At 40.9% G+C, this 26936-nt stretch overlaps 1 protein-coding gene across 6 annotated transcripts in view; it reads left to right on the top strand.

Annotated features, from left to right (window-relative positions):
• The window catches only part of GALC (galactosylceramidase), a 358534-nt gene that overhangs the window by 71542 nt on the left and 260056 nt on the right, over window positions 1-26936 (top strand). For 4 of the 6 annotated variants that reach the window (XM_069208123.1, XM_069208125.1, XM_069208128.1 and 1 more), the window contains exons 5-6: window positions 3193-3332; window positions 10297-10335. In XM_069208123.1, coding sequence (XP_069064224.1) covers window positions 3193-3332; window positions 10297-10335 — 179 coding nt within the window. Of the gene's footprint in view, window positions 1-3192; window positions 3333-10296; window positions 10336-15376; window positions 15505-26936 lie in introns of all 6 variants that reach the window. The other 2 variants (XM_069208124.1, XM_069208127.1) reach the window with 1 other exon arrangement.

Below are 26936 nucleotides of genomic sequence, written 5' to 3'. Positions count from 1 at the left end.
GTTCCAGGAGAGGTTATGGATTTTTGGCGTCTACTCTGGAGGAAGTAGTGAAAACAGACTGGGCTATAGAGGAGTCTAATTCATGGGTGAAAAAGTCAATGTGAACATTGAATGAAAGGACAATGAAATATGTGCTTTAGGTAATAAGCGAGATAAGAGTGAGTATACGAGAAGCAAAGGAGTAAAAATAAGTCTGTATGCTGTTGCGGTATGTCTGACTTAGCATCGCATAGAGTATGTTCAGAATCTAAGAAGGAATGTACCATCTATGACTGGGTGTGTACACTGTGCTAAGTTTTGCTAAGACAGCAAATGTAGTGTAAAGTTGGGATGTACAGTTGTGTTCAAGGAATTGCTCCAGGTAACCATAATAAAAGAGAACATCATGGAGAATATAAAACATGGTTTTAATGTTTCACTAGGTCAACTGTGTAAGTGGAAATTTAAAAACTACCTATGTGTACTTTTAAGGTATTATGGAAGGAATTATGAGTGATGGCAGATTCTCAGTCCCATTTTCACCATCAAAACCGATATGAATTTGGGTTGGCACATGAAGTTCAGCGTCTAATTGAACTAGATGAGAAGGCCAATACTTTTGATGGCAGACAAATTGACCTCATATAGTACTTTCCCGGTAACGTGGAATTCAAATGTTGAATTGCTGAGAATATATGTTGAATATATGTAGTTGTCAAAGGAGTATGTGTACTGGGATGGAAGGATCAAAGATTAATAATAATTACCCTAAATTCATGGGCTCCAGATCCTCTACTAGTAGTCATGAATTAAGGTTCACATACTCAAATCGTTCCCTAATGTTATTAATAAGTTAAAAAGATTGCAAATATTTGTCCATCACATAAATCTCAAAGACTATGCTGTTCCAGTAAAGCAAAATGAAGATGGGTACCTATTTCTGTTCATAAGGAGCTTCAATCCTTGCTGAAAGCACTACAAAAAGGAATAAGTGAAGAAACTAAGGACCTAATTTAGAGTGCGGCTAGCAGTTTGCTTCGTCACATGCGTGATGGATATCCTGTCCACCATATTACATGTGCATTATATCCAATGGCACATGTAAAATGGCAGACAGGATATCTGTCATGTTTGTAACAGAGTAACCCTCTGCCAAACTCTAAATCAGGCTATAAATCTTCTGAGTGGATGTCACCAAAGAGCAGCAGCAAGTCTATCATAATCAATAAACGTCCATTGCCAAACTAAATGCAATACAAAGCAAGTTCTATTGGAGGAGCTGCATTGCATTACACTTTAGACGGGTTTACCATTAAATTGAACTGGATGTATAGTCTAGACCTCTCACCGTGTTTATAAAACCTTTTGGACTTTTCCAATATAGAAGGGTGCCATGTGGACTTACAGCAGCAGCATCAGTCTTCCAATGTGCCATTTTTCTTCTCTTTAAGGAAATGCAATTTAGGTGTTTCTAGGACTATATATTTGTCTTCACTAAGAATATGGCGGAAAACAAAATGGTGCGCAAAGTATATGGCAAGGGCTTGGTACATTCCCCTGAGAAAAGTGAACTTTTCCAAAGGCTGGTTGAATACTTAGAACATATAGAGCTTGATTTACGACCCTGGCAGAGGAGATTACTCCGTGCCAGATGTGATGGATATTCCATCTGCATGTTGCCAGTTCCCTAGGATATAATGGAACTTGTAATTTGTCGGATGAGATATCCGTCACATTTGGGATGGAGTAATCCCCTCCGCCAAGTGTCGTAATCAGGGACTCGGTGTCTGATCAAGGGGCGGTACTCAAAGGCCCCTTAGTATGTGCAATCAAGTAAGCTTCACCTCCTGGTGAAAGAGAATAATTAATGTCTTTCACAGGACTACGTGAATATTATTCAAAATTCACGAAAGTATTTGAAACCCTCCTGGAACCTTTATGTATACTCCTACTTAAGGGAGAAGTGTTCATGTGGGGAAAAAAGAAGCATTTGAGGATATAAATCGACAAATCTTATCCACTCTGACTTTAAAACCATTTAATCTCAGAAAACAATGTGTAATCACAGTTGATGTGAGTGCCTATAGGTTGGAAGCAGTATTATCCTAGAGATGTGGAAATGAGGAGTGGGTGGTAGCAAGTACCCTAAACGAAACTGACGGGAATTACTGTACAATTGAGCGTGAAAGCATGTGTGCGGGCGACCAATCATTTCCTGTATTTTATTTGGGAAAGCAGGTTTGCCTTACAAACTGATCATAAGACTTTGGTGAAAATATATCTCCTCGTGGTGGATTAAATTCTACAGCTCATATGGGTAGACTGTGTTCCAAACAGCCACGAATATAGTATTGACTTGCATATGTTCCTGGAAAAGGAATCAGCCTGGCAATTTTTTTATCAGGTTTACCCTGCTATGAAGATAGAAATGTTGAGTCTGTTGAAGATGTAGCAGCATTCATGAGAGATGTATATAATTTGGAAGATGATACGTTGGCAGATGAAATTTGGTCAATTGAACATTCAATAGATGAAGTTCTTAAGAATATCAATAAGTGTGTTGCTGACAGTTTATGTGGTATGACTCTCATTATATGTGGCATAGTGATACTGTGCTCCATTAAAGATAATTGCCTATCGACGATGTGTACTGTAGACTTAACGAGGAATAAAACAGCACAATTAAACTGTTTTTTCCTTCTGTTGCACGTTTCGGGATAATTCAGAAATTGAGATTGACAGAAGCTCCAATTGAAGCTAAATGATCAAGAAAAATGAAGTGCTTAGAATCACAAAAAAATATGAGATATACTGTCTGCTTTTAAACCTCAATGATGAATCGGAAAGGAATGTGAATAATCTGCAAAGTAAAGGTTGTGACATTGGTTATGAACAGTTACGGATGCCATTTTCACTGATGTAGTGCAATTAAGTTATGTCTTTTTGCCTGATGCAAGAGCGAGCATAGACTACCCCCTTCTACATATAGAGGAATTCATAAAATTATGAATTGACCACTGTTTTTGTTTATAGACTAGTGACATTGATTTTGTAAATTATAATGCTTAGATTGTCAGAATCTGTGAGATTAGCTATAACATCAGTGCACAAGTGCAGATCTACTTATGTAATCTGTGTATCTCATATGTATTCTTTGCTGACTTCAATACATTCTACAAGTTTCTTTTATTGGCAATCTTTCACTTTCCTCAGGACTTCCCTGGGCCTTTCCTGGATGGATAGGTCGAGGTAATAACTGGCCTTACGATTTTCCCGATGTTACTGCTTACTATGTGACCTCTTGGATTATAGGAGCCAAACAGTACCATGATCTGGACATTGATTATATTGGGGTGAGTAATGAGAATGTCCTTTTATTGTTTGGTGACATATTCTCTGATCGACTCCTTCAACTTCAGCACATCCCATGCTTGCTCCTTTCTACTCCCTAGGTATTGTTTAAAAATATTAAGTAGCTGTATATTAACTTTGTATACTGACTTAGTGAAAAGATGGGTTTTTATCACTTTTGTGTTTTCATATCAGTGTTCTTTAAACTAGTTGGTCAGTTTTTACTGCTCCGCCGATTTAGTGGCTTATATGAGTCAGGTTGGAAGTGCACTTGGTCGATCATTTGTTATTTATTAATTTTATTAATAAAGCATTATAGCCACTGCTGAAGATTAGGCAGTTTGTTAAAGACTTTCTACCTGATTATAAGTCTGAGCCACAGGCTGGGGTATAGTCCAAGGATGTAATCTACATCAGACAATGAGAAACCTGAAAATGATTTGAATTTTGAAAATGTGGCGTATACTAGGCATTTCTGGCTCCCTGTTGCGCTGCTGCCCTCAATGCAACTACAAACATTCCAGTATTTTAATGATATATATATTGGGAACCTAGCAGGGGTGTGTTTTGTGAGCAGGGCCTCGATGTAGTTGATTTCACAATAATAATACATCCTTAAATTCTAGACACAGAATCGGTAAAACCCTGTGATACATCAGGACTCTAATTGTTTCATTGGCTAGCAGTGTATTGTTTAGGTTAGCAAATGCTCAAATTGAGCACTGAATAAGAACTGTCAATGTCTGAGGGAAAAAGGTGTATGTATGTGCCTTTTGTTAGGTAGCTTGGAGTCATCTATGGATCTGAGAATGACCTCTTACAAAACCATTACTTTTCACTGAGGATTCAGGCTTGTTTCCTTGCAGTGCAAAACCCAAAATAGAGCAGCAAATATTTAAAATACGCTGTCTTCTTCTTCGATGTCCTGAGTACCCACTCACAACTCTCCCATTGGCCCCTTAGATCTTTGCGCAACTCATGCACGAATGTGATCATTGGATGTACTAACCCCCTATGTTCATGCTTTCACATGCTTGCAATTATCTGCCTTTTAGGAGAATTACATGCATTATATGTGTTCATGGTGCTTCTGAAATTGTCCGAACAAGAGGCAGTGCCACGCCCCATCAGACCTTAGAGTCAGAGGATGCCCGAGTGGGAGGGCACCTCATTCTGCCTTCTGTTTGGATGCTGAGTGGACTGTTGGGCACCCCGTCTCCTGGGAGTACCTAATAAGACTGCAGTGGAGACAGCTTGAAGGAAGTGGGGCTACGATCCTCCCAAGACACTTAGCAATTTGAGCTTCTCTCTCAGCAGTTATCCTCGAGGAAGCATGACTTACAGAGAGCATTTTAGGGAATCTAAGAGTATTATCAACGGGTTGGAATTCTCCTCTTAAGAATGGCAGATGGGAAAGTAAAGAAACACAAAGCAGCTGACTTGAGAAACGTATTTGCTCTCTGACAACTAGCATCCTACACTTTGTGTCTGAACTGACAAATATGACTTGACAGGTATAACTAAAGACAAGTAAAAGTGCCCTGATGAGCTCTCTCGATTCCTATCATAAGGAAACTGATGCCCTATATCCCTAAACTGTAACATTGGAAAGCTTCCGGGAACATTCAAGTCACTGGTGGAATCCAAAGTAATAGAGGTTAAAGCAGAGATATAATTGTACGTAAAATGGCTAAATTGGAGGCTGTGGAAGAATGCAGCTGTGATTTCAGGACCTGTGTGGCGGGCTTGGTGTTGAAACTTGAGTTACAAGTAAAAAAGCGTAAAATAAAAAGCTCCCAATATACGAATTCAAGGGTCCTTATTATTGAATGAGGAGAATGACTTAGGAACTGTATAGATCGTTTTCTTACTCAACAATCTCACCTTTATGGCTCTGAGACACTGGTACAGCTGACAATGGCTTATATAATTCCCACCATAAGAAGTAAATCAGTGACAGAAAGGTTGAGGCAATTAATTGAATAATTAGCTGATAACCCCAAGAATATGGGTGGGATAAAATTTGCCATTGTTAGAGTGAGGTGTTATTTAGAGATCAAAGAATCTTGCTGTCCGAGAACCAAGTCCAGAGACATTATAAAAGAGGCTTGAGATGGAGCAAATGTTTACAGTGTTAATACAAGCAGAGCAGTCTAGCAACACACAAGACCAAGATTGCACTATTAAGGAAAAGTGCATATTGTCTCTCAGATTTATACAATAAGGTTTTTGGTACATTCATTGATGCATTCTAATTGCACAGGGGGAATGAACTGAGAAATAAGTAGCCACTCCATGGTGGAATCGCCCATAGTCAGAGAAAACTTTAGTACTCTGCATTCTTTTGATTCTGGAAAATGCATTTATTAACAAGAGGCCCTGACAGTTTGCAGGGAGTTGTGCTTACTGAGTCTAGGTAGAGCACCCATTTATGGCAGCGATTGGACGCTTTTGGAATCGGAATACCTTGTTAGATTTTAGTTACTTTAAGCGTCAAGCGCAGGAATGAAAATGTGAGAAATAATTTTAAATGAGTGTGTCTACCTCTTAACAGTATCAAAAAACAGTGATCAGTTACCTTGTTAAATTTTGCATACGCAGTAGAAATTGGAAAATCTTACTACAGAACCCTGTCTTTCTGCGAGCAAGTGCTTCAAGTTAACGCATCAGTATGGCCTAAGAAAAATGGCAACTGCTACTTGAATGGTTAATGATTAGCACAACTTTATTTTGAACAGTATTTTGTGCTTTACATTTTTAGATGGTGTTTTGAAGTCTAAAGTTGCATTTTGCTAACTCCTTCCGTTGTTTTAATGTTTCCTTTTCTGCATAAAGCTTGGTTTCCTAATGTTTTCAGACTACTTTTGGGTGTGAGTGTGTCATTAATGTCTAATTGATGTAAAGACAAATTACGTGTGTGTCAGCGTGGTGGTAGTCTCCACACTGGTTTACTTTGAAGCATCAAAGGCAGCTTCTAGTCTCACCCTAGGTAGCAGACTTCCCACTGGTTGAGAATAGATGAAGGTTTTGACCTATGATTGACAATCACCACAGGGCTAACCAGGTCCGGTTCTAGAAGGTAGGCCAGGTGGTCCAGGCCCATCCAAGGATTACTCTGGCCCAACAAAGACCATTTCAAACTGAAAAGCAAAGGTTTTTCACCTCAGTGTTTGAAATGGGCCTGCATCCCCATGGGCTCTCCTTTATCGTTTATTTTAATGATTAACACCATTGACATTGGACATTTTCAGGCCTGGGGAGATGTGTGAAGTTAGGAGAGTTTAGTAGCTGCTATGAAGCACTATCTCATCAGTGCGGGTATCCTGAAAACTGAATTAAGATTCTCGGTTTATTGTATCATATTTCTTCAATGCTTTGCAAAGTTAAAAGCTGCTAAAGTGTTTTTAAAAACATGGAAAGCTGTAAAGTGGCCCTGTATGGCAGCAGAAACATTTCTGCTGCTGCACATGACCAGGAGAAGCATGCTGCAATCAAAGATCTGCATCGTAAAGATCTGACAAGCAGCATCTCTTCCTGTGGTGGTGAGCAGTTTTAGTAGGAATGGAGGGAGGGGCGGGTGGGAAGCACACTCACACATTCTTTCACACACATGCACGCGCACACTCACATCTATTAACAACAGTCATCAACATTCAAAGATACATGCACCAAACATTCATTTAAAAAGATCACACACACACTTACCTTCAGCCTCGGAGGTTCCAGGAGGGTTGGGACTGCTGCCTTTCCTCTCTGGCTGACCTTAGGTCAGCCAATGAGGGAAGGAAGCAGTCCCAACTTTGTCACAGAGTGGGATGGGGTCAGTGAGACTGCTGATCCCACCCCACTCTGTGATGAGGTGTCACTGATTGACACTCATCCTGGGCACTTCAAGGCTTAAACCTGAAGCACCCAGGTCAAAGTCAATGGATGATGCTTCCCTCGTCACCCGGGGGAGGTCCTCGAGGCACCTTTGCTGACCCGAGGAGGTCATGCCCACAGGAGCTGGGACCTCTTCAGCCCAGCAAAGTTCAGCTCAGGCAGACAGGAGTCTGCGCAAATCGCGCATGCCTCACCTGGCTACCTGAGCTGAACATGAAGAGTGTCTGTCAGGCCGACATTTTTTCAGCCTGATCGGCACTCTTCATGAGGGGCAAAAGGTGGGGGGGTATGGGCCCTCCGCCCTAAACGATGGGCTGCGCCTGTTCTCTTCTCTTCCCCAAAGTCAAATCAAATCGGGGAAAGCGAAATATGTAGCTCCTTGAGTGCTGACTATTGTGTTAAAAATGTCAAAAGTGGACAGATGCCAATACCTAAAATATCAGATCATTAAATAGATGTTTTTTGGCCAGTACCCATTCATTTTCATGGCCCACCCATGGTTTTTTATGGCACTCCCAAACAAAACATCCTAGAGCTGGGCCTGTGGCTAACTGTATATGGTTTTGAGTGTTCCCGTTTTTTTATGATGATGTTTGAGGGCTGTGAAACATCGGAACGTTTGAGCAAATAAGTGACGACGAGCGGTGGGTAATCAAGAGGCCATTTGTGGTTTAGATGTACAGTGCGTAAGTGCCATTTGCTAATGTCTAGACAGTGCTACAGGAGGAGTTTAGCTTGTATGGTACTGCACTGAGTGTGATTTCTACAGCTCATATAAGGAGAAACTGGTTTGTAACCAACCAGTGCTTGCTCTTGGTGTGTGGTGCTTAGAATGGGCACATGTCAGTAATTTATCCCGGACAACTAGAACCGAAAAGGTATACTTAGTAGATGGACAGGAGCTCATTCTAAGCAAGCACTGCAGGTAGGTCATCGATGTATTCACCATAAAGACACTAATTATGTTTCCAGAATCAGTACTGTAGTGTTTTTCAAGACCAGCAGCTTTTCTTTTGGTGTCATAGGGGTTAAAATTAGTTTGAAGAGAAAGCGTGGTCGTGCTCAAACAAGGAGGCTTCAGCTTTGGTTGTATTTAGTTGTTTGTCCATAATTAGAGTCCAGTGTATTATGGTCCCTGTATGTTCTCAACCAGATACCAGTTACCAAATACAAGTAACAATAGTAAAGTACACTTCCACAAAAAATATATATAATGGGGAAAAAACTACTACACAGGGGAACTTGATAGTCAGTAGCAGAACAGCCCACACATATCCAATAGGATGTCAAGCTTCATCACTAGGCAAGCTCCTCGTCAGACCGGCACTGCAATGCCTGAAGGGCCACCCCTTTAAAAAAGGAGGTGGCTCTTGACCGGAGATCTTATTGGCAATGGTGGATGTGTCTGTAATGAACATTGACTATAGGTGTGTGCAGAAGAAAAAAGAAGGTGAAATGTAAAATTGGCTCTAAACCATAACCATCACATTTAATATTTCAGAAAGTAGTTCAGGCCAGGATTAAAAAAGATAATGGGGAGTGCTTATGGAGACAATGCTCAGCCGCACTCACATTCCATATTGCATTGTGGAACAGTGTACTTTACTATTGTTATCACCCCGTTCCCTCTCTTATCATTTACCAGTTACCAAATCCCAGCTGGTAGTTTGTAACTGAACACTGAGCCTTTTTGCACTAACACGTCCTCCATTGACATAGACCTTCTTGTTTGAACGATGGGTTTTATGGGTGAGGGGAGTGTTACTATTTAGCAATTAATTAGTCAGCTGAGGCTTTAGGCACCTAAGTTGTTCGATGCTGGACGCAGAGAGCATTGACACAGGGGCTCATATGTTTTATGTCACAGCTGCTGCATTGCATTTAATTGCTTCTCACATATTTTCTATCAACTCGGGCTTCCCTAATAAACTTTGTAATATGCTCTGATGGGTCCCTGAAGTCTTCTAAGTCATCCAGTCTTCGCCCTGTAGAATAACGTAGACATGTTGCCAGTTTTCTTGAAAATCTTTTTTTGTGTTTGAAGACATAGCATTGATAGGACATTGAATTTATAGAGTGCATTTCTATGTGTCATGCTGCATCTGGCACTCTGATCTTTACCACTTCATAGAGTGAGATTAGGCCACTTGGATTTGCTTCTCCTGGAGAGTCAAGTACCCACCAGCACTAACTTGGTTAGCCAACTGACATGTAGTAGTTATGATTGTAAACTAAAGTACACATGCAGATGCTGACTAGTAACTACCAGCTGTTTCGGGATCCCAGGAAAAGGCCTTTCAGGCACTTCTAGTTAGAAGGCAAGATATGCATTAAGAACAGTAATGTATGTAAAAAGGCCCAGCCTGCTCAGCAATAGTCTGCCTTACAAGAAGACATAAAAAAAACAAGCATTGGCAAAGCCAATAAGTATGGTGTTGGTTGTCCGCCTTTGACTTGGCCAATGCTTGCCCTATTTTGTCATGGTTTTTCCAAAACTTCATTGTTGAGGAAGCTCCTGGGTCTTCGTTGATCTAAAAACATGGTATTTTTTGGTTTCAAGAAGCACACACTGCCATAGTAGTCCCTGGTACTGAATGGAACTACTTTGTATGTGGACATGTTCCTTTTGAAAGGGCATAATGCTGCCACTCGCAGTGAAGATAGCCAGTGGCTGAAGTGGGCTAACCGATTGCCACATGTTATATGTTGTAGTGGGTGCCCCCAATCTCCTTCCTACCCACTCCCTATAAAAAAAAAAACGTCAGCAAAAACTGAAGCAGACCCATCTAGTCTACAACAACGAGAGACCTTATTCTCTGAATTAGTCTGCTTTTACTTAAGTGTCAGACTTTTTAAATTGAGTTTCTTTGATTCTTTCTACTTTAATGATGCGCCTCTTGAGATGTGATATCCAATACTGGATGTAATAAATCGTAATTGTAGTTGATTTGGGAGTTGCATGAATGTTTGTGTCGATCTTTGTGGGAGGTGGGACTTTGGGAAGTTGGCAGTGAGGAAGCGCAATATATAGGCTGTGACCTTTTCCTCACAATCTGCAAGAACGTTATTCACTTTATTTTACAGATCTGGAACGAACGTGCATTTGACATCAAATACATTAAGGTATGTGACGTAAAGCGTATATGTCATTATTTTTGGTCTTGAGAGTTTCACAGTTAAAATCATGTTAAAAGCTTGATGTTAAGCATTGAAAGATTTCCCTTAACATGTTAATTGCTTGTCTTTGCGGTCAGCATTGTGACAAATACTGTTTAACTGATCCATATTTTCGATAAGTGAGAAATCATTACAAGATTTCCCAAAAAACTATGCTTTTGGTTTTCCTTAAGAGCCTACATAGTAAATTTCTGACCTAGCAGAGATGCTGGCTGTGCCAGCGTTTAAAGTATATTCCAGCGGGTAGAAATTGAATTAGAACCCCACGAAATTCTGCTGTAGTTTCTGTATGCTTTAAAAAAATATATAATTCTGTGCAGGAGTTCTGGTCGTTTGTAGACCCATTCAGTTTAGAAGAACATTCAAGTAGTATGTGCATAACTCGGGAGTCCGTGCTATTTGCATTATTTTAAACCCACACTGTTAACAAGGGCTGTTTTGCTTTCTTATGGAGAATTGTTGACTGACTGTGGGAGCCGATGCATTTTCATTGGCCAATTGTGCCAAGGAGCTCATACAGAGGCCTAGTCAAAAGGATTGATTTTAATAAGTGTGTTTAGGGGTATGCTGCTTCGCATATCGCAGTTCGTAAAGCAAATCTGTCCCAGGACCAGAAAGGTGAGTGAGGTGTCCTTGCAGAGGGTGCCATGCAAGTATTGGTAACATATATTGAATACACAGCACCAGCTTGTCTTTCTGGAAGGATTCCCAGAGTAACATTGGATTTGATTGAGCCACAAACACTTCATAGTTTGCTTAGTTGTTTCTTTTAAATTACCTCACTCAAGTGATGTTATAATCGGAATAGTTTGTGTGATAGATTTTTTTTTTTTTTTTTACCAATGAACACCACTTTGTAGATAGGAGGACTAGCCATCCGGATGTGGATGACGTCTATGCTTTAGCGACAGGGTGGAGGCAGGCTGGAACTTTTGGGGCTTTGTACCCCTTCAGGGCAACAACCAGTCAAAATATACTGATAATACAGACATGTATAAAGGGCCCTGGCAGAACAGTCAGCTAACCACATGACTCTTCACTATCTGCCTTACAGTTTTCGAAAAGTACCCATTTAATGGATCTGGAAAACGTTCACCTTTTCGGGGTATCATGTAATCTAACCCTTCTCAGAGAAAATACACAAGTAGTGCACTTTTTCTAGATGCTCCGTTTGTGAATTGATTGTAAAGGATAATGAGATATCATTAGCTTTTGCCATTGCTGCTAGTCAGATGACTGAGTTTACTTCTCACTGCTTTATCAGTAAAGGATTTTGAAGTTTTTGTTTCATTTAGTGTTTGCAGTCATGGGGCAAAATCCTCTTTCTGTTCATTGCAGAGCATCAAATACATTCGGACATATCCCAAACTGCTGAGTTGAGGTTGACCAATTGAAGAACATTAGCTTACTTGCAAAATCTAGAGTGATTCAATGTCATTGTAAGATTGTTAAAGTATATTTAATAATTATATGTACCTGGGGTGTAGTGCTTGAGAACACACAAAAGGTTAGTCGTAAATGTTTCTGCAGTAGCATTTCAAATAGAGTCAACTCATGGGAATCCGTTGATGTTTGAGGCTTAAAGCAAAATTCAAGACAATCTATTCTTAATCAGCACACGTTATAAAAAAGTGTGGGTCACAAACTTTAATGAAATTCAAATTCTTTTGTGATGAGTAACTTCCTTGCGGTCCATAAACCCTGTACTTTCATTGTTGAATTACACACGAACCTTCGTGATCTCTTCAATTTAGATGTTTAGCAGTTAAATTTCCAATGCTAACCTACGCAAGTGATAGGGTTTTGCACGGGATCTGGTCTGATGCTTTTTTGTGCATGTGAGCATGTATGTAGGGCATCCCGTTTAGAGACTCTTTGTGTAATGTTTATTTTACTTTCTTTGCAACTGTGTGATTGCTTTCCTCAATTTCAGTGGCAGAAGCAAAATTATAGACACCCCATTGAAAAAAGAGTTGTACACCCCTCATGCCTTTTTCTAGGTTTAAAGTGTATGACTTTAGCACCACACGAGAAAAAGCAACAATAAGGAAAGGGGGAATGAAAGAAAAAAGAAGAAAAAGAACTTATAAGTGAAAGAAAATCAGGCAAGAAGGAAGGAAACAAAAAAGGAAATCAAAGGAGGAATGAAAGAAAAAAGGATGCACGAAAAGAGTAGAAGGAATGACAGAATGTAAGAAAAAAGGAATGAAGGTAGAAAGAACGGCAAGGAAGCAATGAAAGAAAAGAAAAAAGTAATAAAGAAGGGAAATCAAAGTAGCAGTGAATGGGGAAAAAAAGCAATACAAAATGAAAGGAAGAAAGAAGAAATGAAAACAATGAAAGTAAGCAAGAAAGAAGGAAACTTGGAAAGCAAGAAAGATTGAAAGAAAAAACGGAAGCATAAAAGGAAAGCAGGAAGGTGTGAAATAAAATGAGAAAGAAGAAATGGATAAAAAAATGAAAAAAGAGGGAAGGGATGAAAGAATAAAAGAAGAACGAAGGAATCACAGAAAAAGAAAGTGGAAAGAAAGAATGAGAAGCAAAGAAAGAAGTAAGGAAAGAAGGAATAAAAAAGTACTGCAAATTAAACACGATAAAGGCTAGTTTTTTCCTGGGCAAAGTTTATTAAAGAACCTTTTGGGAAACTGAGTACAGAATAAATGTGTTCTGAAGAATGGAATTCCAATGTATAATATTCAAACTTTTGTTAACTTAAAACCTGTTTCAAATGTACGCAATTCATTATGCTGTGAAATTCCTTTTGGAGTGTCCTTTGTTTATCGGAGAAAGTCAAATAAAGAACTTTTCCAAAAGGAATTTACAACTGCATTTGTAACAGGTACTGATAAAGTGTGAAATGTGGCCTGTGCTTATATCTGGAATAAAGAATCCTACTTCCACAGACTCTAAACACAAAGGCAATATCAAAGTAATACATTAAAAACAAAAACATTGGCAGAGATGGGAACTAGCTTGTGTGCAGATGTGCTCCTTGTGAAACAGCAAAATACAGTCACTCAAAGTGAATCTGTCCAGTCGCTGAAGTGGGCTGACCCCTGCCCTATGCTGTAGTGGGCAGAAGCAAAATGTAAATGACACACCAACAGACCAGTGGATAAAGAACGCTGGCTGAAAGCCCCTTTAATTATTATATTGTAAATATATATTTTTTAGAAATCAAAATGTCTTGGCTAGACCTAGAAAGGTTTCTGTATTGTGTGTACACATGTGCATCTGTGCCTTTCTGTTTGTGATTTTGTCTGTGTACACCTGTGTATTTGTAGCTGTGTGTACGTATTTACATGAATAGGTCTTTGTGCATGTTATGTGTGTACGTAAGTGTTTTGCCCACTGTCCTAACCCATCCAAAGATCGGCCTATTAAAATAGTGGTATTTTTGGCAATCTGCTGTTCCTGGGAACAGTGAGGGTAATCCCTGGCAGAATGCAGACACTTGGACAAATGTGGTAATTTCTCGTAAAATGGAGACCCTAATACAGTGGTGGTAATGCCAGAAACAATTCTGGTACTGGCATAATGGTGGTAATCCCTAGAAACGTGTTACCATGGCACTAATATAGTAAATTGCAACATGCTGACCCTGACACAGTGGTAGTAATTCCTGGCAACATGCTGGCCATGCACAATGGATTTAATCTCCAGCAACACGCTCACTGTGGCATAGTCATCGCAATTCTTGGCATAATTGCCTTATCCACATGCTTATCCTGGCAAACAGGTGGCAATTACAGGTAAAATGCTGGACCTGGCACAGTGGTGGAAATCCCTACCAGCATACTGCCTATGCCACAATGGTGGTAATTACTATTTAAAAATACTGGTTCTAGTACAATTTTTGTAATCTCTAGGAACATATGGGCACTTGCATAATGGTGGTAATGCCTGGCAATATGCTGGCCTTGGCACAACGGTGAAAGGGTGGGAAAAGGTTGGACCTCTTGCAGTGATGATAATCTCTGGCAACATGCTGATTATGACACAAAGGTGGTGATCTCTGATATAATATTGGCATCCATGGTACGTAGTGCCAAAGCACAAAAGTACATAGTTTGGAATCCATTAAATTTCGGGCAGGCTCTCCGAAGCGGCAAACAAGTGCAAGAGAAAACATTTAACCAGTTAGTGTCCACGCTTAGTTAATCTTTCCAGAATCCAAGCAATGTCTATGCCTGGACCTGAATTTGTGGAAGTGAATTGGACCAGAATAAACCTATTGCATTTGTAAGAGCTCATTCAGATTCTTTTGTCTGTGTCCGCTCTCCAGTGCTGCCAGGCAAACAGGCACAGGCGAAACCAATAGCGTTGGTGATTGTATGAAATGTGGAAGCCTAATCTACATTCCATAAAAATGTCAAAGTATTTGCTTTGCTACTGTTTGTTGTGTAGTGCTTCTTTCTTCTGCCACAGGAGAAGGTTATTTAAATAACGTAGAGGCCCAGTAAGATTTAAAAGGCACAAGAAAAATAATATGATTGCGGCCAGACCGCTTATTTCCAGATTACGTCCCCCCCGAATCAGTAGCTTTGGTTCACCTAGCTCTACAGGCACAGTCATCTCTAGTTTTATGACAGAGGAAGCATGAGTAGCGGGGGAACCTCAGGCGTTCAAAATCAACAAAAAAATATGTTTATATCAAAATTGTCCCTCAGGGACGTTCAAGCTTTGTTTAAAACCTGTCCAGTGCATGGAAATGTAAGAAATAGCCATCTTTTTTTTATTATTAAAAAAAAAAAAGTTTCATTAATTGTGCACCACACCACAAGAGGAATCCAGCCATGGTTCTGTCAATGGCTACACGTACAACGTCACTGTCATTGCACAAAGCCTGTTCAATGGCATTTGGCCATCCACAGATGATTAATTTTGTGGACAAATTTCCATTCCAGACAGTATATTGGTTAATGTTTGTAGATAATTGTTTTCTTGGCCACGCCCAACGTTTTGAAGTGTGTTCTCTGTCACAAAGGTTCTTCGGCATACTTTAGACAAATTGGGTTTGGAGAGAGTTGGAATCATCGCAGCAGATGGAGGCTGGGAGATTGTCAGCTCGCTAGTCGTTGATCCCTCTCTTAATGAGGCTGTACAGATTGTAGGGTAAGTTTCGAAATGCCACAGACTTTTAGTTTTGTGTCTTGCCAGCCACAGGCAAACCATATTCCTGACGGCTAATATTCTAACTGTCCTTTTTCCAAGGTGTTTGTGGACTAGATTACATTACTATGCAAACTATGATTCTTGGGTATGTCAAGATGCATTTATTCAGCCTAAGCTCTGCACTTGCTTTGGTGATCAATATGGCAAAATGTCTCACTTTTTTTGCTTGGAAATATTGCAAATGATCAAACTGTGGTCAAACCAACATTACGAAAAGAAAAATTGACGAGTCTAAATACTTTGAAGCGGTCATGTCAAAAAACAAAGGTAGAGTTACTGGATGGTAATGGGCTAAAAAAAAAAGCGGATTCTGATAGAAGATTGAAATTTATGCAGGATACAGGGGTTATTCACAAAGGTCATTTACACTAATTCAACACACATGTAAGTACACTGTTACCCTTTTGAGCAACTTTACTGTGTTTGGCTGTTCACCATTTATGAGCGTAAAGTAACCGTTAGAAGAAGACTTTATTCGGTATGAAAAATTCATCCATTAAAACAAATAATCACCAATACATTTGTTGATATAACAATAAAACCATATACAATAAAAACACCCATCAAGAATATAAACATAAAACCTCATTCATAAAAAACAATAAAATAAAAGAATTCATTCCAAAAACTCTAAATTTTTACGCCAAGTAATAGCTCCCTTCAAGAATGATCCCAGGCCCTTCCACACCAGAACATCTGAGGCCATTTGCAACCACATAAAAGCAGGACGATATTGCACGAAACCCTTGGGCCTTAGGAGAGGTAATAGAAATCGAGTTCTAAACGGTGCATAAAAAACACAAAACAATGTAAAATGGGACAAGGTCTGTTGGGACACCCCATCACAGGGGCAGGGTCTAATAGATTTCCCCCCATACTGACCTAACGGGAAACACAGATTACTTCTAATGATCCCCAAACGGAATCGAGTAATAAGAGACCTTTCCCTCACATCCTTTATCTCTAAGAGATAGCGCTCAGGACACACCCACATCTTTAGCATGATAAAATCCCTAATCTATTTTTTCCCTAAGGCCTCCCCCTCCCTCTTGGTCTCCTGGATTCTCAGAAAATTATCCTTAACCCATTTCTTATCACGACTAGTCAGGCCCTCAGGATAATCAAACAATTCAGGCCGCCCCAGATCATGGGCCATCTTCCTTATGTGCGTCAGCCAGGGAATATTCTTTACATTGTCACAAGCCAAACAATCCCTTAAAATATCCCTATTAAGAGTGGCATGTTTGTTACTCCAGAACAGAAGGGAAGCCAACTGGATAGTGTCCTGCACAAACTCAAGCTCCAGTTCCAGATGAAGGCAAAAACCTGGGATATTTTGTCCAACTCCCAATAGCCTTCTACAAAATCGATTTTCTTCTACCGTAAGGGCTCTGGTATCCCTATACCCCCAAAGTGCCGCACCATAGAGCAGGACAGGGAGGCATTTCCGCCTATAGATTTCAAGCAAAGGCTTAATAGGTTTACTACCTACCCTTACAGCAAAGTCAAAAGTCGCACCAACTGTTGCATGAAAAAGCACACCCCTTCTGGCAATACAGGGTTTCCAAGATCCTTTCTCATAAAAAATAACCCCTAAATATGGGAACTCATGGACCCTGCTAATAATTTGATCCTCCATCCTTAGCTCCCCCACCCTACTCAAGGGTCTTCCGCAAACCATAAAATGTGATTTCTTAAAATTGATCTCTAAACCCAAAGCTGACATAAAGGAGGCATAAGCTCTAACTATTTCCTGGAGACCATTCATAGTGCGGGCCATAAGGACCGCGTCATCCGCGTACATCAGCACAGGGATATCAATACCATTCACCTTTGGGACATCCCTACAATGTTCCATCAAAAAATCAGACAATCCATTTGTATATAGAAGGAACAAAGTAGGAGCCAGAACACACCCCTGGCGCACACCCCTTGAAAGCTTAAAGGCCTCTGAGAATTCCCCATTAGATCCCACCCTCACATTTGCAACCGTTCCAGAATGGAGATACCGGAGCAGCTCTACAATATTAGGATCCAACCCTAGCTGATTTAACCTCTCCCACAATATAGACCGGTTCACCTTATCAAAGGCACAACTGAGGTCCATAAAAGCAAGATAGAGGGTACCTTTCCTGGCCTGCTTGTATTTACCAATCATCATCAATAGGTTAAGACATTGTTCTCTAGTACCGAGGCCTTCCCTAAAACCATACTGGTCCCGGCTTAAAATATCATTTCCTATCATCCAGGCCTCCAGACGCCTTAAAATAATCCGTCCCAAAATCTTTGCAGAAGAGTCCAGGAGAGAAATAGGGCGATAAGACTTAGGATCATTTCGATCGCCCTTTTTAAACACTGGGACAATACAGGCCAGTCTCCAAGAGGCAGGAATGCCCACAGTAACTGCTGCATTGAGAACATTTAAGAGAATAGGTGCCCATAATTGGGGGTTAGATTTATACAAATCCATAGGGATCGAATCCGGGCCCGGAGCTTACTAGCGCTATTCTGTATCGCATCAATAACCTCCTGGAGCGAAAACCTAATTGCTAGGTTAGGAGCCATATCATACTCGTTATCCCGGTTATTTCTTAGGGGAGTACCCTCAAAAGTTCTACAAAAGTGAATTACCCAGGCCTCCGGGGCGATGTTACAGCCAAGGCCCTCAGATGTTTCTGTTCCAAAGGAACCGCTATTTACCACCTTCCAAACCAAGCCAGGATCCTTCAGAGCTATGGCACGCTCTAACTCTTCCCAGGCTTTATCTTTATGTTTTAACTTGCTATCCCTCAGGTTCCTTTTATACTTAATTCTGGCTTCTTTTACGAGGACCCTAGCTCTAGGATGTTTCTTAGTGGCCATCTTCAGGTTTGCCCTTGCATCATAGCAGGACTTGTCAAACCAACCACATTTGCGTTTACTGGGGTGGCTGCCTACTGAAAATAGACAGTCTCTCACTGCTGCATTTACTACTGTTATTGCATCCATAACAGTCTTAGGATTGGGAGCCTCTGTCAAGAGTGTTTCCATAAATAAATGTAAATTTTCCCCCACCACCCTTCCTACAACGTTTTGGGAATCTACTTGTTTCCACCCAAGCCGCCAACCCTGGTCCCTTATCTCCACTGCTACAGGCCCACCTCTTCCTAATTTACGTAGGGCCCCAGGGAGTTTAAACAACACTTTTAAGGGATTATGATCACTGAAACACTCCCCTAGCACCTCACCCCGATCACCAGATCTTTCATAGGTGGAGACACAAAAATATAATCAATAGTGGTTCCAGACCCTTTTCCCACATGTGTGAGGATCTCCTCATTGAAAGATAGGAGAGGTGGAGATTCACAGTTGTAAATTTGTGAATATTATTTATTAGTGTTTTAGTAGTACTATTGTAGTACTACTAAATGTACTTCAAAATGCAGTTTGTGAATAGGCCTCTAATTATTGGAAGGAAAGTGGAATTGGTTGCAGTATTCAGCCTAAACTCGGCATGTGGTGTTTGTAGAGTTTTCAAATGTCAACATTTTATGTAAAGTGAAATGAAGTCAAACTTGAAGCATATATATATATATATATATATATATATATATATATATATATATATATATATATATATATATATTACCTACTGGTCATCAGTTGGCAGTTAAAGTCAGGACCTAGTTTCCATAGGAAACGTTTTTTCAGTTTTACTAATAACTTTGGCGCTGTTTGACAAATCTTCACGGATTTTAAAAGTTTTGGGGCGCTTCGTCAAGTGGGGGCTGAGAAAAAAGAGGGTCCCAAAACGCGTTTCCCCCATGCAATTTCCCATAGGGATTTTGAACATGACTACAATCCAAACCGCTGGATGGAATTACACCAAATTTGGCAGAAACCTAGATCCTGGTCCAGAAAGTGTACTTTTTGTAATTTGGTATACATCCATTCAGTAGTTTTGGAGGTAATAAAAGAAAAAGACATTTGTATATCTAGAGACACAGATTTTCTGCAGATCCTTGTTTATCTGCCAGCACTTCAACCAGGAAGGGAATCAAACTCAGATGAGTCCCAAGAGAAAAGTAAAAACAAAAAAAAAAACAGAAGATGGTAGGTTAGGCATACTCTGAAGAGGTGGGGGCCAAAAACTTTTTTTTAAAACAAATTTGCAGCAAAATCACGGTGAACCTGCTAATTCACAGCAAAAATGTTTAAAAACAAAGTCCTCTCTCTCCCCGTGCTGTTGCATCACTCTTGCTCCTGTTTTCACTTTGCTTGTTTACCCGCTTCTTGTGTTACCTCTCCTAGCTTTTCCCTTGTTTTCACTGCTTCCTCCTAGCTTTTTCACTGTATCTTATGTGCCCTCTCCTTGCTTTCCCCTCGTTTTCACTGCTTTCTTCATGCTTTTCCCCCACATTTTGTATGCCTTCTCCTTGCTTTTCCCTCTTTTTCACTGCTTTCAACTTGTTTTTTCACCCATTTTTGGTGTGCCGCCTTGCTTTTCCCCTGTTCTCACTGCCTTCTTCTTTCTACACCCCTCTTTTTGAGTGCCTTCTCCTTGCTTTTCCCTTGTTCTCACTGCTTTCACCTTGCTTTTTCACTCGTTTTATTGTGTGCCCTCTGCTTGCTTTTCCATTGTTCTCATTGCTTTTAACATGCTTTTCCCGTTTTTTGTGTGCCATGTCCTTGTTTTTCCCTCGTTTTCACTCCTTTCTCCTTGCTTTTTCCCCACATTTTTGAGTACCTTCTGAAGTGGATAAGCCAGGAATAAATTAAGCAAATCCAAGGTAAAGGAAAATCCACAACATAGTTCAGTCTTTCGTAAGTTCGATCAAAGAGCTCATCCTCCGGCGTTCCTCCAACTCTGCTGTCCTGAAACTGACTCGCCAAACTGGCAACCATAAGTCAGAATGCAAGAGAACAGAACTTGGAACAGTGCTCAGAAGATATGCAAATGACATAGAATTAATGGGGCCATGCATATAACAAAGCACAGCAACAAGCAGGTGCACATCTCATATAACAAATACAACTTCCAGATACCACACCTTCACCTTGCTTTTCCCTTGTGGTGTGGGGTTGGAAGCAGCCGTGGTATTGGCCGCAGGGCCTGGCCACTGGTGAGGCTTTGCCGCCAACCCCCGCTGCATTTAAAAAAACATAGAAATTCACTGAAAAAAAAACAAAGGCTAAAGGGACGTTCTAGTTAGGAATTAGCATTTTAAAAACTTTAGAAATTCACTAGAAAAAATGGTTATGGGGCCATTATAGTTAAATGATGTAAATTCAGCTGTTATAGTTAAAGTTGTTTCAATTAGCTAAAACTTGTGCCCTAAGGTAACTTGCGTCGTCGCCGTGCACTGGCAATTACCCCACATATGTATTAGTAATTGCATCTTCTAATACATCATTAATAATTTAATTGCAACATTTGCAGGCAAATTGTTGATCTGAAAACTGTGCATGGCAGGGGACGAGTTATAGTTACCTTAGGGCACTTGAAATAACAGAAGAATTTCTATGGTTTTGTGCGTGTAAATGCCTAACTATAACGTCCCAGTATCCTTGTGTTTTGTAAAGTTTTTTTTTTTCAGTGTGTGTGTTTGTGTGTATATATATATATATATATATATATATATAGGTAAAGATAGTAAGAACCTACTTTTTGTAGATTTTTTTTTTTTTGACTTACCTATATCTTTGCCACCGCTGAGGAATCTTCACAAAATTTTCCCAAATAGCTGGACGCTGACGTCAGCTGCTGTCTGGAAAGTTTCGGGGTGATCTGTTAAGCAGGAACCGAGAAAAAGAGGGGTCCCAAAATGTGTTTTCTCCTTGTTAATTCCCATAGGGTTTTCAAACAGAACTACAGCCCGCTCTGCTGGACGGAATTACAGCAAATTTGGCAGAAAGGTGGTTCTTGGTCTAGAAAGCGCCTTTGTTTTTATTTGGTGTAACTCTGTTCAGTAGTTTTTGAGATATTAAAGAAATAGGGAAGCAAACCCTACCAGTCTCGTTCTGAGATCTGATTTACTGCCAACACTTCAAAAAGGAAGTGTTGGTAGCCATTTGGGACTCAGCTTCACCGAAGTCACTGAACAAACATGAAAAAATGAAGGGGCCAGGGTAGGGACACCACCAGGGCACAAAAGCATTTTTTAAAACATTTTTGCCAAGAGTTGTGACGGATCTGTGGATCCAGCAAAAAAAAATAAAAAACCCCAGCACGGGCTCCTGAGCTTGTTTTGGAAACAGCTAAAAGGTGGTCACGTCCGAGGGGCATTATTTAAAAAATAAAGGGGGGGCACACGCCCCCCGCCCTTATTGAGGCTTATTGAACCCTGGGGACCCCCACCTTCCTGTGGCTAAATGTTTGTAATGGGGGCGTCCGGACCCCCTAGAGCCCAAAGGGACCACCACCTCCCTGGGGCTAAATGATAGTAATGAGGGTGGCCGCCCGCACTGCATCTGAGCCCCGGGGACTACCCTCTCCCTGGTGCTAAATGACAGTTATGGGGGGGTGCATGGACCCTCCTGTGCCCTGGGGACCACCACCCCGGGGCTAAATATCAGTAATGGGGGGGTCACCAGGACCCATCATGCCCCAGGAACCACCACTTCCCAGGGGCCAAAATAACGTTTGAAAGTGGAAGGGGGTGCACACGGCCCCTCTCCCGGGCCTTATATGGCCCCGGGGACCACCTCCCCACTGGGGCTGACTCGTAAAATAGAAGGAGAGGGCCACGCAGCCCCTTTCCTGGAGCCAATAATAGTCCCCCAGGGCTGGCTGCTAATATGTTCGGGGGTGCCCACCCCCGGGACATAGCTGTTTGCTCTGACTTGGCGGGAGCTTTGACAGGTCCTGCCAAGTGAGGGCAAACACAACTCCTTCCCCCAGCAACAGAGAGTAGTCAAACAGCTCTTGCTTGCTCTGAGCGGAGTTTTTGTCTCTTTTTCTGCCTGCAGGGATGCTGGCAGGGAAACGGACAAAAGGATTGCTATCACAGAGAGGAAGCTGCATTTTTAGCAGCTCCCTCTCTGTGACAGCAATGTCGGCTTCTGCAGGATGCAGGTAGGTGGCTGGGACCACAGGGACCTTCAGACTCCCCACGCGGTCCCCAACGCTGCTGACTGGGTGCCCTAGGCGTGCATTCTTTAAATCCTTCTGGCCACAGGAGCAGAAGAATGTCAGATGCTGTGTCCTCATTTGATATTGCCTTCGGTATACAATATTGGAAGCACAAACACATAAAGCTGCACAAAGGAACAGTCCATTTACCATCAACATTGATAATATCTTTTTATAGGATACCAGTGTAGGGCTAAGGAAGTAGGCATCATCAAAGTAAAAGGTATCACTTTGGAGGCAGAGGAGGAGGAAATCGGTTTGAAATGGATGGACACAAGCCTGGGATACAGTCTGTGAGATGGATATCAGCATAGGAACAGAGGCATAGGGCATCATGGAAGTGATAGACTTAAAGAGGTAAAGGAGATGGAATAGAACAGTCTGGGCGAGTGAGTACCAGCATGGAGGCAGAGAATAGGCAACATAATGACAGGACCAATCTTTTGATTTTTGCCTCTCTTCTTTCTTTCTTCCAAGTGACCCTCTCCTTCCTTTCCAACCTCTGCATGTCTCCTTTATCAGAGTATGGCCTGTTCTAAGTCAGATGCCACCCTACCTTATTCTCCTTGATTGAATATTTGCAAGGTGCCCACGCCTCATTTCCTAGATCACAGCCACTTATGTGACGCCATATGATTGCACCCTAACAATTTCTAATCTTCACTAGGCTATTTATTCATCCCATCAACCATTTGCATGAACTCACATATCCCCAAGTAATGGTTACACCTAACTTTGTTTAATTTATTCTACCATAATGAAATTAGAGTGAATGCATGGAAATATCCCATGGGAGCACATGACTAATTCCAATAATCACTGGATTAACCACTAACCTTGGGTTTCTGAGCAGTGTGCTACTTGTTGTAAATCGCTGCAATGCCTCGTCAGGGCTAGTAAGTGCTATATGAAAACAATTCTAATACAAAACCGTATATTCAGTTACGGTTTTCACATCTTGTGTTGCACATAGCAACTCATTTACAATTCTTATCATTGTCAGGGCCACATAAAAACTCTTGGTTGTCTTTGACACAATACAAGTTATAGGTTAAACGCATTTAAACATCTTTGAGTTGCGGCTGGTTTTTAGGTCTTGCTTTCAGGCAGCATGCATGCACTGTTCCCTGGTGACAATCTAGTGTATATTTAATAAATTTAAAAAAAAACATAAACATGGGCTTTTAGCCCACCCTTTACTTGCCATTTGTTGGCATCATTATCCTACTACTTCGATGCTTTCTAATTTGGCAGCACATCCCAGGCATCATTTACTGTGTCATTTATGTTTCTTTGTGTGCTGCTTGGACCAAGTACAGATTGATTTAGCTTAATTAATGTCTGTCCGTGCTTGTGCTGTGATTGCGGTACTATTTTTTTGTTTTCTCACATTTTCTTTTATATCGCGCAATTCTGCTCTCTAGTGGTCGAATCTGATTATTTTTAACCTAAACATTGAAAAGCCAAATGATAGAGATTTTCCTTTGGCAATGTTTTCTTTGATGTTGTGCATCTGCATGGCTGATGTGCAGCATGGTTAAAAGAAAAAAAAGTGGTATAAAGCAGCGAGCATTGACTGTGTCATATTGCTTCTTTTTTAGTTTTTTTAACTTTTAACTGTGCTGGGCTGTTGCACATCATGGCTGAAGAAACATGACAAGGAAAATAGATCTTCCTTAGGCAAAACTTATTGGCTTTGCCAACGCTTGTTAATGTGATGTGGAAGGCATGACCGTTTCAGGCACAAAAGTCGCTTTTCCGTAATCCTCTCCAACTCAGAGGTAGATAGAGACTATTTTTTTTTTTATTTGAGTTTACTAAAGTGCAGCATGTAGCCAAAAGGTGAATTTGGTGCATTTACCTAGGTAATACAGGTGTGAAGAAGGGGTGGAAGTTGTGGCAGTGGAGGCTGCTCAGATCTATGGTACATAGGTCAATTTGATGTACTTTAGATGAAGCCTACTTGGTTTAACTGGATTAGATAATTTTAGATGTGCTCAGCCGCGGCCCGTCCTCTGGGTGGGGCTTAGGGGCCATGGGGCTTAGGGACCTTTTGCCCCTCAAAAAGAGTTTCTGTCAGGCTGAGCAAAGGTCAGCCTTACTGACACTCTTCATTTTCAAGTCAGGCAGCCAGGAGCTAGACATGTGCTATTTGGGCAGGCTCCTGGCTGTCTGAAATGAACTTTGCTGGGCTAAAGAAGTCACAGCCCTGTGGACGTGACCTCTTCAGCCTAACAAAGGTGCCTCGAGGCCATCCCCCCTCATGATGAGGGGGAATGTCACTCATTGCTTCGGACCTCGGCGCTTCAGTTTTATGCCCTGAAGCGCCCAGGGCCGAATGTCAATTATTGACCACATCCCACTCTGTGACGAGTTGGGACTGCTGCCTTCCCTCATTGTCTGACCTTAGGTTAGCCAGTGAGGGAAGGCTGCAGTCCCAACCCTCCTGGGACCTCCAAGGCAAAACTGAATGTAAGAGTGTGTGTGCTTTTTTTGTTTTTTTTTTAAATAAATGAATAGTGCGTGCATGTATGTTTGAATTTTTGATAATGAGTGTTGTGAATCGATGTGTGTGTGTGTGTGTGTGAGCGTGCATATGTGAATGAATCTGTGAGTGTGCATGTGTCCCACCCACTTCTTCTATGTACCCTAAAATAAAAAGTAGAATAAACACAAAAGCCAAACAGTAGTTTATGTGCGCCACAATTATTTTTACTTGTTCACTTTAATTATCAATACATCTAACAATGTAGTTTTTCTTGTTTTTTTTTTTTTATTTGTTTTTTTTTCATCTACTTGTTCTGAGAGGAATATTCTGTCTTTGGTTTCTATTTTCCCTTTAAAATTTGATGCAGGTATTTTACATCTCACTATTCAGATGTGTCTTTTAGTGGAGTAGATTTACACTTTGATGTTTTCTTTGTGTACTGTGGTTAGCTTTTGTCATCTAATATGGTGGTAGTTCTTGCAGCCCAACTCAAACATTTTTGATGACTCTTATGTTTAATTCTTCCTAGTTAGCCACTTTACTTCCTTTTGTTTGTAAGTGGATATCAACTTATTTCTTTTTGAGCTAGCATTCTTTCTTTTAGCCATTCTTTGATTTAATACCTGTTCCCTGCTTAGCTAACAAACCTTGTATTTACAGACTTTGGTTCCTGGCACATATCTGGAAGGAAAATTGCCTTTGGTTACTTTGTCCACATTTTATGTGTTGCGACTTTTTGCTCATACAGTTTGTCATCTGTAGGTTCACTCAAACTATAGAGCACAGTCACACCTTTTTAATTAATCTGTGCCCTTTATGGTGTCACAGTGCAGTTGTTTTTCTTTATTCTTTTTTGCTTAACTGCTGCTAATTTGAGCTTTAATGCACATTGCCGCCTCTTGTGTCTTGTTTTTTTTTTGTTTGTTTTAGATTAAATTTGTAGCAATGTTTTCATTACATTTTATTTTTTCACACAAAGCAGCAGTCACATAACATTCGTGTGTCACATGGGAACACATCTGAGACCCCTTGGGCTCAGACAGCAGTCCAGGTCAAATGGTTTGAACTGTACTTCACTAGCCAAACCCCTCTGAAGGTTGGCAGGTACCATGCCAAATCCCCTTCACCAAAGTTTGATCCACAATTCTGGGTACATCAGGATGATCCCAGATTGCTCTTGAATTAGTTTCTCCTCGATGACATGTTCCACATGAAAATTCTGGCATATGTTCTGTTGGTCTTGCACCAAAGTGGACAAGTTGTGATCTGTAGACATCCAAGATGCTTACTTAGGTATCCCAATCAAGAATATGCAGAACCTTCAATTGATCTTGGAGGGCAACATGATCAGTACAAGTGTATTGGAGACCTCAGCCTACTCTTTTTATTGCATTTATTCAACTTGCATATCTTACTTGTCAACCATTAGACGATGTGGAGGTTGGCAGATGCTATGGCATGCAGCCCTTGCAGAAGCATCTTCCATAGGGTGGGTGGAAAGGGACATAACCCATTGTTCAAATCTGATGTTTGAAATTGATCACACATGAGGCCTAGCAGTTCATTGCAGTTTAGGGAGATGTAAGTTGGAGGCCTGGTAGAGCTGATTTCAGCTTCAGCCAACTTTGGCAGTGGCAAGGGTAACTGTTCTTTTCAATTTGAACAGGTTTGCTTAAGCCCCAGTGAATTCTCCCTCAGGATTTGCAGTTGCGATGAAATCAGCAGGACCTTTTAAAGGGAGATAGGGTACATTTCTTCTTGATCCTGCTTTTT

This window comes from Pleurodeles waltl, chromosome 9, assembly GCF_031143425.1.
Source record: "Pleurodeles waltl isolate 20211129_DDA chromosome 9, aPleWal1.hap1.20221129, whole genome shotgun sequence".
NCBI lineage: Eukaryota > Metazoa > Chordata > Amphibia > Caudata > Salamandridae > Pleurodeles > Pleurodeles waltl.
This window is presented reverse-complemented; position numbering and strand designations above follow the sequence as displayed.